The sequence below is a fragment of the Streptopelia decaocto genome (assembly GCF_964273445.1).
Source record: "Streptopelia decaocto genome assembly, chromosome: 2".
NCBI classification, from domain to species: Eukaryota; Metazoa; Chordata; class Aves; order Columbiformes; family Columbidae; genus Streptopelia; species Streptopelia decaocto.
The window spans coordinates 143,285,955-143,299,726 of record NC_138655.1 but is presented as its reverse complement, the minus strand read 5'-3'; the positions used below and the strand labels follow the sequence as shown (position 1 = coordinate 143,299,726).

At 37.2% G+C, this 13,772-nt stretch overlaps 1 protein-coding gene across 1 annotated transcript in view; it reads right to left on the bottom strand.

The window, feature by feature from the left end:
- Nucleotides 1-13,772, bottom strand: part of PLXDC2 (plexin domain containing 2) — a 272,320-nt gene that overhangs the window by 147,163 nt on the left and 111,385 nt on the right. The window contains exon 2 of the mRNA XM_082044120.1: nucleotides 3,532-3,743. Within this exon, the coding sequence (XP_081900246.1) occupies nucleotides 3,532-3,743 (212 nt within the window). The remainder of the gene's footprint in view (nucleotides 1-3,531; nucleotides 3,744-13,772) is intronic.

The window sequence follows — 13,772 nt, the reverse complement described above, 5'->3', positions numbered from 1 at the left end:
ATATATTAATGCATTATTAAGCCTTTTCCAGTGCTCAGTGGCCACGTCTACATTAGCAAGCACTGTGGCAAAATAGTATGTATTTGTGGATACCTTAGGGGTGGATAGTAGGGACTTAACATTCATACTAGATTAATTTTGGAGATCAGTTTCTTCTCCAGTAAATGCAAAAGAGCAACAGGCAACAAGAACCTCTGCTACCCACATTCATTACCTTTACATCTGCAGTGCTCCAGGGATCAACAGAAGGGTCAGTCTTGCCATGACCATGAATCTGAGTTTAACAATATTAATACATGTAAAGTCATTTGCTTAATAACAGTGAATTATTATAGCGCATACATTTATTTTATATATGTGAAGAAAGGTAGGTAGTATGTTTATCCTATTTTTCTCCTTGCTTGAAAGAAGACATGCCCAACTAGATATATTCATTAAGACGTATTTTCATGCTCACTGCTTTTTCAAGGACTTAGAGTGTTTGCAGCAACAAATTTCACCCTACACATTGCCTTTGCTAGACTTTATTAATTCTAAATAAAAGGCGCTTCTGAATGTCCTGAGCACAATAAACAAACAATAAATGTGGGTTTTTACTGCCACAACACTGCACCTGTAGAGCACAAAATTCCTATTCTCCAGCAACACAATGGGCCTTGGAGGTCATCTTCTCCATCCCAAGGTTCCGCTCATTTCTGAAGGTCCTGCACATCAAATAACTATAGCCACTACTTCTGTTAGTCTCTGCAATGCAGTTCAACTTCCACAGAGTCCAGTTGAAGAGAACATCTTTATTCAAAAAAACACCTGAATATGTCCATCATTTTGCATGAGTTCTGTCCCAAATCACACTGCTAAATAACTAGAGGAAGCAAAACAGCACTGTGAAGAGCAACAGCAATGTCCTGGAGTCTCTAGTGGCTGCACCACTCCAGCTCTTGGGCCAGAGAGCCAGCATCTCTAAAGAGAATTTGGCCATTATCATCTTCCCTATATACTGGAGTGGGTCCACCCTGGCTACTGCAAAGATGTGATTAACTGATTTACAATGCACTTTCTATGGCTGTCCATGAAGGCCTGAACTTCATGTTCTACTCAAGTGGATCTTAAAATAGCCTCTGGATGATGAGAGACCCAGGATGATGCTGCTGTGAAGGTACAAAACTCCCAATAATTCCAATGGAAAAACATGATTGAAAAGTCTCATTAGCTGAAAATATAAAGAAAAGCCAGTGGAACTAAGCTATGCTCCACACAGGTTGATTTAATTATTTTCCACATTATGATTGTATAGATTTGATAACACTGGAAACATTTAGAGTGATTTTTAAACTGTGTGCAGAAATTTCTGCATACCGCCTTCTCTTTTGTCCTTGTTTGTTTCTTTGGTTTCTTGGTGGTTTTTGCCTTTTTTTTTTGTGGGGTGCTGGAGAGGTGTTTTGTTTTGTTTTTTAAAACTGGGTAAAAGTAGCCTCATCATTATACAGAAGAACAGAAAATAATATCAAGTGAAATTTAAAGATATGCTCATTACTGTTAGCCTTCCAGCAAAAGACATCTTCCACATCTGCATAACAAGTCTACAAAATACTTTAGAAAGGAAAAGCATCTGCAATGGAGGAATGTTGTAATTCTGTAGTGTCATTAAATATGAGTGGCAGGTAGTACCCATTGTCTGGATTTTCTTCAACAAGAACTGCAACACACACAGGGTTTCAAAAAATCAATACGCTCTCCAGCATCACCGATAAGCTCCCAAGCTGCAGAAGACTTTGCGACATTTGGATTCTTTCGCTGTGAATATGTGTTGTAAGCTTTACCTCCTCTACAAAGCTGGGCATCAAGGTTTTTTTGTAAAATGCCTGTGTGTTGCAGTCGGGATTTACAACGGAATCCGATAATGTGTAAAACCACAACTTGGTTATCTTATTGTGCTGAGAAGAGTTTAGAAAAAGAGAGGGCCGTGACAGAACAAAAAACCTGAATTCAATAAACTAAGGGTGATATATTTTTGAGGTTAAGACACCATAAGAACATTAATCAGACAGGAAAGTTGTCCCTGGAAAAATACTGTTCTACAGATGTCCATTTGCAAGCATTCATTTTTTTTTCCTGAATGTCGACAGATATGAGTGTTAGAGGGGAAGCTCTGGCCCATTTTGCTTCATAAGAGCTTGGAACTCAACCAAATGGAGATACTGCATGGGGATCTACTGGTAAGCCATGGAAACATCAGCTACACAAACCTGCTTGTATTTGCTGAAGTAATTCGAAGAAGGATCAATCTGTGTCACATCTTAGTGAATTGCTACAAGTATAGCCAGATGGGGAACACAGGCAGCAAAAAGACAAATAATAACATGAACATACAATACAAAATTATGATTTACCAGCTAGCGATTTCCGTGTTTACAAAAGAAGAAACATAATTAGCACTGTGCAAACTGAGAATCTTAAAAAATAGCAAATGCAAAACATACATCTCGGAAAGCATTGTTATTTTTCGACTCGTGCTGCAGAGACACCATTGTCTCTACAGATGGGTTTTATATTGCTTTGCTTTTGTTATTGTGTAAGATAACAACTCAAAATCTGAAAACTGTTTTGTTTGCCTGAGAGTGAGCTCCTCAGACCTGAAAAATAAATGGCACTGTTGCTGTGGAAGCAGAATATTTTGACTGAAAATATTTAGTGTAACTTACTCCAAGCTGTATTTTATTGGAAACCAGGATGTAGATTTTATTAATAGGAAATCCCAAACCTAATACGTAAAATATATCAGTAAAAACATAATAATTATAATATTAACACTTGCTTCCTGTGTATAAATACAAAATAAATTCTCCCTACAGTACTTGAAACTGAGAGCAACTTTATAGACAGAACTGGTGCCTACTTGGATTTACATTATGTCAATATGGGGGTAATTTGGGAGCTAAAGTTTTTTAAACAAGCAACCAAAAGTTGAATTAAGCCATAAAACAGGGTGAGAACATCCCAAGATTTCACTTAGGTAGATTTGATCCATGTTATTATTCTTTGGAAGATCAACAATCAAAATTATGGACAAATTCTTTTAATGACCAACCTGGAATTCTTTCCAGTTTCTTATGTCTCCAGGGCCATTTCATTTCCTCCTTCATATCTGGCTATCACTCTACATAAAGACCAGGAAAAATCCCACAAATTGAGAAGTTTATACAAACTTTTAAGAAATAATTAATTTTTTTTAATACTAATTCATTTCCCAGTTCTCCAGCAAGAACTTCAAAAACCCTCAACTTCCCATAACTGTTTTCCAGCAGAGATACACACATCCCCAAGACACTCTCTTCAAAAGTCAGACAGGACAGGGTCCAGACCCTGTTTTCTGCTGGCTTCCATGTGCTGACATGATCACAAATACAGACCATGAAGTTCTCTTCCTCTGCCAATGTTCATGTACACTGAAATAAATGTCTTAATTTTTTACTAACCCTCGATCAAAGATAAAAAATGGAATAAAAAACAATAGATAGAATTAATTTCTACCTCAATCTGGGTGGTGTTGTCATGTGCCTCTTCAAGCAGCAGGTCTGTGAAACCCCCTGGCTCAGAGGAATCCTGCCCCATGCTGGCTCTGTTGGTGTCGACTGATTTGAGAGACTCTGAGTGCCTTCTCCACCTGTGGCTGCTTACATGTGAATCCACTTGCACATTTTCCTCCACTCGAGGGAAGCTCTGAACAACGTCATAAAACACAACTGTTTGACAGGAAAAAAAAAAAAAAGAGAAGATGATAAGTGAGTGGAACTTTGGATTCCTAATCATAACTGAAAACTCAAGAATAGTAGTATAATATTTCAATTTTATGTTTTGAACCACTCCATAGCACAGCCAATTATCTCTCTGATAAAGCCTCTACAGCAGCATATGATTTTAAAAGAAGAGACAGTGTATTATACTTCCACGAAATTAAAGAATTTTGACTAAGTTTTATAGACTCCTCTAAACATCCAAAATGTTTTACTGTCCTGCTTATTTTATGTATGGGAAAAGATTTCCCTGTAATCTTTGTAAGTATGCTACTTGCTTACCCATAAATGTCACTTTTCAAAATAAAAGAAATCTATGGAAAAAAAAAAGTTAATATAGCAAAACGAAGAAGAGGCAGAGAAACACTGGCAGGGGCTGAGCTGTTGCTACTGGTCTTGTGTGGAAAGAGCTTGGAAGCCATGGTGCAAGGCAGCCAAATAAACATTATGAGAGGCATGAAATTCCCATAAACATCTGTTCCAGTGTAAAAATAAAGCTTCCCCATTGTGTAAGTGATAAATGCAAATGGCGTGTGAAGTCTGCAGACACCTACTATATCCCCTGCAGAGGGTGAGCAGTTGAGTGGTGTGTTTTACATATTCTTTTTGTCTTATGTTCATTCACAACCTTTTCATGCTAGTAAAACTATCATCAAGACAAACTCATAAACTCTTCAGGAGTTTCAATTTTGTCCAATCCAAAAGTCAGTGAAAGTATTTTTGTTAATTTATTTCAATTAACACCTTTAAGAGGGGGTAGAGTAATTTTGCAAACTTTACACTGAAAATCAGATTTGCTTTTCATACTCTCTTTAGGTCTAAAAGGAGAAGTGGAGGGGTTCTCTGTGCTTTCCATATAGGGGATATTGTTCAAAAAACAGAACTGCGAGGTTCCAAATGAAGTCTCAAGAGAAGTGGCCAAGTAAAATACTGAAAGGTTAGACTCGTAAAGGCATTACTTTTACCAATATTTCCATTACTCTGTTTGGCAGAAACTTCTGACCAAAGGAAGGCACCACTTCTAAGTCCTTAATAAGCATTGCATACGTTGTCTAGATACACAAGAGATGGAAAAAATAGAAAAATATCTGTCAAAGGTTTAAATAAGAATTAAGATTTTACTGCACCATAGCAAGAACACATACAGGCATCATGGATATAGGAGAATCTGGCAGACATTGTTCTTGACAGACCAGAAATAATTACGGTACAGAAAAAAAATCTCTAATATGATTTAGGTTCTTTGTGATTCCATTTTTCTATCAATTTCCCCCAAATCTACTAAACTTATTTCCTAAGCTATTTGATCATGGTCAACCACACTGAATTTAATGTGAGCCAAAGGTGCTCTGTCACCTAGATAAATCAGAATTTAACAGAGATGCAAAATAAACAATCTTAGGCCATAACTGTGCTCAGACCCCAAGTAATCAGACTTCTTTTAATTGGTGACTTTTTGAAACCTGTTTCCTTGTGTTTCTTAAAAGCCTTAGAACACTTGTCTTCAACAAATTGCCACCGCACTCCTTCTTTTATCAGGCAATCAGCTGCCAGATGCAGAGCGACAGCTCAGCAGATGAACTGACTTATTCCTCCCTGGTCCTTATCAAAATCCATTCAAAGCTGCCCTCTCTGCTTCAGCTTGGAGGCACTCACCATGGAGTTACGGGGATAGGGCATCAGAAAGCTGACAGGCACAGCAACCTTCTCAGATACAATTGCAGAGAGGCACTTTCTGCCTGTGATACAAGATGCCTGAGGCTGGATCCATGGAGACAGTGTTTGTCCTCCCACCCAAGCCATGTCTGCAGCTCTAAGACACCTCAGCGCCTGCTGTGGGGCACAGGGAGCATCAGATACCTACAAACAGGGGTCACAGTGCAATAGCTATGTGTCTGCAGGACCTCGCTCCCTTCTTCTCAAGCATCTTCCCTTGCTGCCCTTTGTGAGGTAAAAACAGAGAGGTAAAAAACATATTTACCCTCGTTTTGCACTCCTATTGCAGCCTGCTCTTTTTCTGGTCAACAATCAACATGTTGAGGCAGCCACCAAAATTAGCAAATAGAAAATGTGAAAGTTAGGGGAGGGTCTTAAATCCTATTCACCTCAGGCTGAGCCTTCTCTCTAAAGAAAAGCAATTATACTTTTTATATACCCTGAATAGAAACTAATGTGGTTTCTAAGCTTTAAGGTGTTCTAACATAAACTGCTTTTTAAAATAATAATAATATAGTGCTGGAGAAAAAAAGGAGATATGAACATTCAGGTATTTCTACTGGCTTGAAAATTCAAACACTTTTCTTCTTCATAATAATCTTTTATAGCATAATTGCATCATGGCATCTGCAAAATCTGGCATGGGCCATTCCCTGTTAGAGAAACCTTTGATGTTGCCAATGCACAACTTTTATCCTGTTTCAACTGTTTTAATTATGTGATTTTTCTCTTGAAATGGAAAATGTTCTAAACCATATTGTTACTGCCATTACACTGATAAATATTATTTTACAGGTACAAGAAGCTACACTGACACAAGGAAGCTTTATAAGCATCTAACTGTATTCACAATGCATTATATCTTTCTAAATTTAATAGCAGCAAGAATTAAAAGCATGAACTGATAATGCTTTCATGTGCTGGGAAGGAGGAGATATTTCATGTGAGGTATTTCTTTTTTTACTATTATCTGTGAAAGCTTTTACCATTGTTACCACTACACTAGTTAACTGTCCTAAACTGGCAGAATAGGGATACTGAAGCTTCAATGTGAGAGAAAATCTGGATGTGTTCTAAGGGAATAAAGAGAGAAATTCACTATAGGCTTCCTCCTTCCTTAAACCTTTTCCTTAAGCTACTGGGGATGGAGAGAGAGATGATGGGTTTAGCCAGACCAGCTCTGATCCAGTGTGGTGTCTCTGGTTTATCCTAAAAGGTCTCTAATGCTGAGAAAGGGACAAACAAGGATAGATAAATTAATTTTCAAGTTCTAAATGCAAGCAGCTCATGAAGGAAAAACATTCAGAGACATACAATTCCAATACTTTACAAGTTAGAACTATTTCATGTTTCTGGTTGAAATCCCTGTGTAGATAATAAACTACATAAAAGGCTTTTTTAGAGGAAATGTACCAAAGTATTCTATTCTTATCTTCTAGATCTCTGAGCTTGCACCTAATTAACACTGAAGGAGAAGATGTCATTCAAATCAATTGGAAAGCGGCCAAATGCTGTAATATCTGATTAATAATAAAATCATAATATTGGAAAACATAAATGAGTAGTAACTTGTTCAACCTGTATAAGCAGAGGCTCAGAACTACAACAAGCCTTCAAATCATTTAAAATTTGAATTACAGCTTTCATCTGATATTTTTATGTGCAAAACACAAGAGTGTTATATATAGGTCTGCCACTGGCATGCAAATACCTCAGAGTGAAGGTCTGCAGAGTGATATTGTACTGCAATATTTTGGAAGCAGTGAAAACAGACTACAGAACTTTCCAATGAATATGTAATTGAGCTGGTGTTTTGGTCTGATCTTTCAGCTCTTGTCCTTGAAGTTTTCATAAAAATTAGCAATGAAAATCATTATGTCTGCAGCTCCTTTCCCCCTTGGGTTAAGTAAAAATTTAAAACTTCAACTCTGTGTTGAATAAAGCTAGAAAGGCAGTAGGGTGGGGGTGAGGGAAACAAATCTATAAAAAGCTTTCATTCCTCTGCGATGATCTGGAGTTAATGACTGGCTGTTGGTAAGTTCAGAAACTCCTGTCTAGTTGGCCAGTTCAGCCCTTTGTTGTCAATATTATTGATCAGAATTACCACCAAATGCTTTCAGGTTATAGGGGCATGATTTACACAAACTTGAAGGACCTATGCAGAATATTTAGAGAGGAAACTGGGGAAGGGGAATAGCTGAAATTTACACACAGGCTTACTTCTGCTCACATCTAAGACACGTGCTTTAAATTTCCTTCTTACATGCTCACAGGTAAAAGACATTTAAAAGATTTTGGCATCAATTGCCTAAACCACCATATACCCAGATAATAGTTTTTTTTTACTAACTTAGCTTGCATTTTAACTATTAGTGAACAAGTTTTTAAACTGTATTAAGCTAACCTGATGGAGGACATACCAAAACCTGTACCTTCTTGTACATCAACACCTGACCTTTGAAGTGGCTCTTCTAGTCTGAGGTTTTTGGCAGGAAGGTGTGTGTCCTGTGCTACAAAAATACACAGAACTTCTTAACAGATATTAACATAAATCAATGCTGAAAGTGGACAACAACTGAATACACAGAGAAGTTTGTCTACTTCAATATTGTGAATTATGCAAGCAGCTCTTACAGACTGGAAGTGTGGATTGGGCTATATAAGAAAGATTTGCAGAAAGGGAAGATGCCACCTGACTATGGCAAGGGCACAGGTTCTCTGCTTTGCCAAGTCTGCCCTCAAACAAAAAGAGGAAAATTCTAAGTAAATAAAATAAAATTGAAACAGCAGAGCTTGACAATTAATACAACTCTGATTTAGTAGGGAAATCTGGTTTGCATAAAGCTTTATTTAGAATTAGGATCTAGCTCACATTTTACAAGAAAAAGAAACATTGAAAATTTTATGGACAGCAATATAATTGAAAAAGAAAGGAAGTGTATTTTGAAACAAAAAAGCCAAATAGGTAAATTATCTACCACTCATTCAACTGCGGTGGTTATTTTGTTTGTTTTGTTTGTTTGTTTTTTCCTTTTTCTATGAGGTCAAAGAGAGGGTTTGGGAATGTTTCAGCACATTAGAATTTCAGAACTGCATTTCTGAAAAACACGTGTTAATTACATTTCATGATTGCACATATTTAGGCCAACTCTGCAATTTGACTAATTTCATAACTGCATCATAATCAACAAGACTTTTTTTTGAAGTCCCAGAAATACTCACATATTGAAACCTCCATTTAACAGATTGCTTGTGAGAGATAGTATCAGCTTTCTAAATCTGCCAGAGCCCAAATACCAGCAAAATCAAATTTATTCATCAAGGAACTGAAAATGCCATCATGCTCTTTTAAGTTAAGTAACTTTCTACAGCCCGTTTCACGAATCTTTATTTCTTCTATGACCATTTTATTAGTAAAGATGAGAAACCAAAAAATGTTGGTGGAAGATATGAATACTGGACCCATGAAGTGACAGATTCTTCAAAACATAAATGTTCCTTTAACGGATTCTCCAAGTAGAGTGCTCATATAATGAATGCCCAGTATCACAGTGAAATCAATCATGCTTCTCATAAGAAGAATTTCCAGTTTAAATTATCTCTGCCTATGAACAGCTCAACACTACAGAGCCTTTATTTTCTGCTGCACGTCATTCATGGGACTAGGACCATTTCAATTTTTCTGACCTTAATTTTGGAAAGAAATAACAGATATGCTTGACTTTCAATATGCCCATGGTAATGATAGGATAAATGTCTTTGCAAACTTACAAATTACATGATTTGTAAAAACTGTCCTACAGTGACAATTAACACACATGCAGCTGTGGCAGTTTGTATAATGATTTTAAAAACAACAAAAGACCACAACCTGACAATTTCTTTTTAAAGCGTGTCTGAGACTCCTAAAATAATGTTATGTGTAAGAATGATACTTATGATGATTGTATTTTCACCAAACAGGGGATGCAAATGGAGTCAGAGGTTACCAATAACAAAATACTCAGTGATAGATTATGATCACAGTTCTGAAAGTACTGCTGTTGAATTGTATGCTCAGAACAGCAAATAATGTCTAAAAAGATAACACCACCTTGATAAATGTTTCTCTTGCAATTACACAACAGCTACTAAGACTCACTTCTAATGCAGAGTTAGTATCAATAAAAGTAGGTACTATGGCAGGGAAGAAACATAACTGGTAATTTCCTTACATATGCATTTTATCAACAATATAAATTCAGACTTTTCCATTTGCAAACTCCTTCTGTTCAACAATTATTTTTCACTACTGTAAGTGGTCCCAAAGTGCATATTACCGCACTTCCAGAAATTTATCTTTGTCGCAACTACAACTGCTGGTAAGGAGGGGCTGGGGGTTATTGTCTGATTTACTTTAATTTTGAAATTATTTATGTAATTGTACTCCTAAATTAAAATTGTTGAAGTCAGGAGCCTGAGTCCACTGGTAACAATGTCATAACTTTAATTAGTGAACATCAGTACTTGGGAATTATGGTCTAATCCTTGTTTCATACATACTCTCCAGATACATAACCACAATAATTTACATGCATGTTGAATTTATGAGCCATCTGATTTATAATGTATTATGGATTAGTTTTGCTACTCTTCCTGCTAGTTCCACTTGGGGACAAGGACTGAAGTTTATTGCAGAACAAAAAAAAACCCAAACCAAACTCATGTCTCAAAGAAGGCTTGCAGCCTTGAAGATGCTGGGTAATAAGAAGGGAGAGAGTTTTGATCAGTAAACAGTGTTATCAGATATCATTATAAATCTAACTAGTATCGAGATTTTGAGGCCATTATAGTAAGAAGATTTTAAAAGAAAAAAAATGTGTTATCATTTGATGTCCTTAAATTTTTTTACACACACAATCTAGATAGACTGAAGTTGCCTTCACAACTGAGGTTTAAACAGTGACAAGAGTCTAGGCAACATGGATGGTAACAGAAAGGGAAGGCATAGAACATTTTACACCTATTAGGCTCTTGCATGTCTCATGCACATCTGCAACCCACAGGCAGAGACCTTTGGTATTGCTTTTGGAACAGAAAAATCACAATTATGTTTACGCTAACAATGCAGAGTATAATCCTTTATTATAACCCTCCACTTTCTGAGATAAGGAGACAAAATCATTTTGAACAGAAACCACAGAAAAACAAGATGGAATTGATTCTGGTTTAGCCTTTCCTTACAAAAAACCCCTCTAATAGGCTTAGATACCCAGCCATGGCAAATACAATTTGAGTACTACTCAGCATCCCTATTAACATAAAAACAGAACAGCCAGAATCATGTAGTTCTTATTTAATTTAAAACTCCACAAATGTGCTGTTACTGAAGTGATATTTTCCAGAGCTTTCAGGTGGATCAGGTCAGAGAGCTGGACCTCAAAGAACACATGAAAAAAGTCAAACTCATACTATTAGTACCTATCTAAACTCAGTACACAATGCACAACTGAAATACTTTCTCCAACTGAAAAATGGGAAAGTAAAGAGTTTTTTTTCTCGTTAAGTATTGCTTGTCTTAGATGCTGTAACTCCAGTATAGCTTCTCTTTGATGCTGTAACTCCAGTATAGCTTCTCTTTACATACCTTTGGTCTTTGTTATACATACAACCATTTATTAACACTGGCCTTCAACCTCTTTTTTTCAGTTGGTGATCCCTAAAAATTTCCTAGTAGGGTTGTAAATTTAAGCTTACTCAAAGGTATGCTTCCAGGTTCTTGTTTTCCTCTCCTTTCCAGGACACAATCTTGCATTTTAAAGGGGAAGCCTGACTCTCCTAATCTCACCTGACTAGCAGAAAAGAGGTGCTTCCTGAGACAGTGAACAGTGCTGGGATTCTTCCTTCCAGATTTTTACCTTCAGCTCCCCATATTCAGCATGATTAACATCACTTAATGTTTGCACACTGTACAAATAGGTTTCATATCCACATTACCAGTAGCACTTCCAACAATTATCAGCAATGCAGATACCAAGTGTACTTAGGTGAATATTTATCACATACCAAGCTTCCACATAAAGCAAAGGGAAGAATATCTATAATGTTCTTATGTTCCTGGCACACAACTCAAAATGTTCATAGTTCTATTTTCTTGTGGATTATCAAACTACAGAACAAAAAAACAGGAGGTTAACATTGTTTTAAATCATCTGAGGTTTTCTGATTAACCATTGTAGCAATAGTGTCAAAATGTTCATTCATGTGTAATTTATGTATCTTCTGTCCAGACTTCACTATATCACAAATTCTTGCTAAACCACAAAGTTATTTGTGTAAAAAGTAGCAAAAAAATAAAGAATTCAACAAAAAATTGTCCTGCTAAGAGAAATGGAGTTCTCACCATAATATTCTATTTATATGCAAATTCATGCTTTCCCAACCTAGATTCAAAAGTTTTCCAGAGAATACTAATACCAACTGTACATTATTTAAAGGCATTGGAGAAAAGTTTAGAAAGGCTTTCTCTAGTCGATAACTGGATTACAGTACAATTGCCAACATCAGATACTACAATCTCCAATGTTTCCACCCCACAGTTCCAATTTGAAAGCGTCTTTCTTTTTCCTGAAGGACACAGCAAACCTGTGCACTAGAACAACCCAAGGATGCCAACCCCATGGTGGGTCAGCTTCTCCTCTAGATTTAGGCTTAACCAGAACCAGCAAGCAATCCATTCATCTAGAAGATAGGCACCAATTGTGCACAGATGTATAGATTACAAAAACAGAGTTAAAAAACTAGATGGACAATTTTGCAGTCACATTGTTAGGACTAACTTCTGTTTCTGGGCAGCACAGAAAAGCATACAAAAATGAAATAGTAATTTATAATTTGAACTGCAGCATATGTTTGGAAGTCCTTTTGCATGACTTGTCGAGAGAGAAGAGAGCAAATATTTGGGATGTGCCAAACTGTGTTAGCTTGGCTAATCTGCACCCTTCCCAGCAGCCAATGGCAAATGAAAATGGTAGAAGGGCTATCTTCATTTTCAGCCCCAGGAAAAAACAGGGGCTGAGAGACACACAAGCCCATTGCTTGAAAAACAGATCAGCACAGACAGCGCTAGCCTTCTTGTGGTCTGCAGAGGCAAAGAGCAGCAATTCCATGGACACTGCTCTGGCCAAGACACCATCAGTTAGCTCTCCACAGGCCTGTTACTCACGAGTGTCGGAGCAGCATCAGAGGGTAATTGGCTGCCTGGGTAGCCCTGTCAGGCTGACTTTGAGTCAGGCATAAGGATCGGTGTTAGCATTCACACCAAAGGCCACCATGCTGGATTTGGTAGCTCAAGCAAAAAGATACAGAGAAGAAAACAAAACTCATATATCAACACGACGGAACTACCTGTACATACATGTATACACAACATCACCTTCACTGGCACAGATTAATATCTGAGCAACTCAATGTGGTGGAAATAAGAAAGGCAGCATAACACCTCATTGGGTACAACAAACACTGAAAGACACACACATCGAAATTTTCTTCTCCTCCCTAATCAGGAGTGCCCAACAGACTGGAATCACCTTGTTAACAAGTTTGTCTACAAAAAGGGACAAACTCTTAAGCCCCTTACTAATTTCTGACTCATTTCTGTGTCAGTGGGCCAAAATACAGCCTAGGTAAAGAGTGCCACTACTCAGAACCCAAACTAACCTGTACACCTTCAAACGAGGAAGATCATGCAACATAGTCCTGGCACAACTAAACCATGACACATTTTTCCTGCTGTGTCCTCAGTTCCCTCTGACCCGCTTGCAGGAGTAGAAAGGAAGTGGTTTGCGGTATTAGACGTTTCACGGAGCTCAGGATTTGGAAAACTGGAAAAAGAACAAGTAATTGCTGTTGCCCAGAAATGTGTAGCAAGGAATGCAATAGTATCTGACATTATACAAGCTGAAGAAAAAAGCCGCACGACTTTTCTTCCACTGTGCTGTACAGGAAAGTTTTCAAAGATGTCAAAGTTAAAATTTACAACTGTTTGTGGAGCCATAACTTGGGCTTTCCTTCAGCTCAGTGCTAAAATGCATGAAGTAATTTCAGACAGAACTTAAAATTTAAACCCCTTCATTTTCACTATGAATTAAAGAAAGAAATTTAATTTCTTCCTTCATTTTCTGTACATGGTTTCCTAGACCAGCAGTGATTCAGAATGTGGAAAGACTATACCAGCTCCAAGTAAATAGCTTGATCATTTGTGGAATTAATGAATTCATTTAA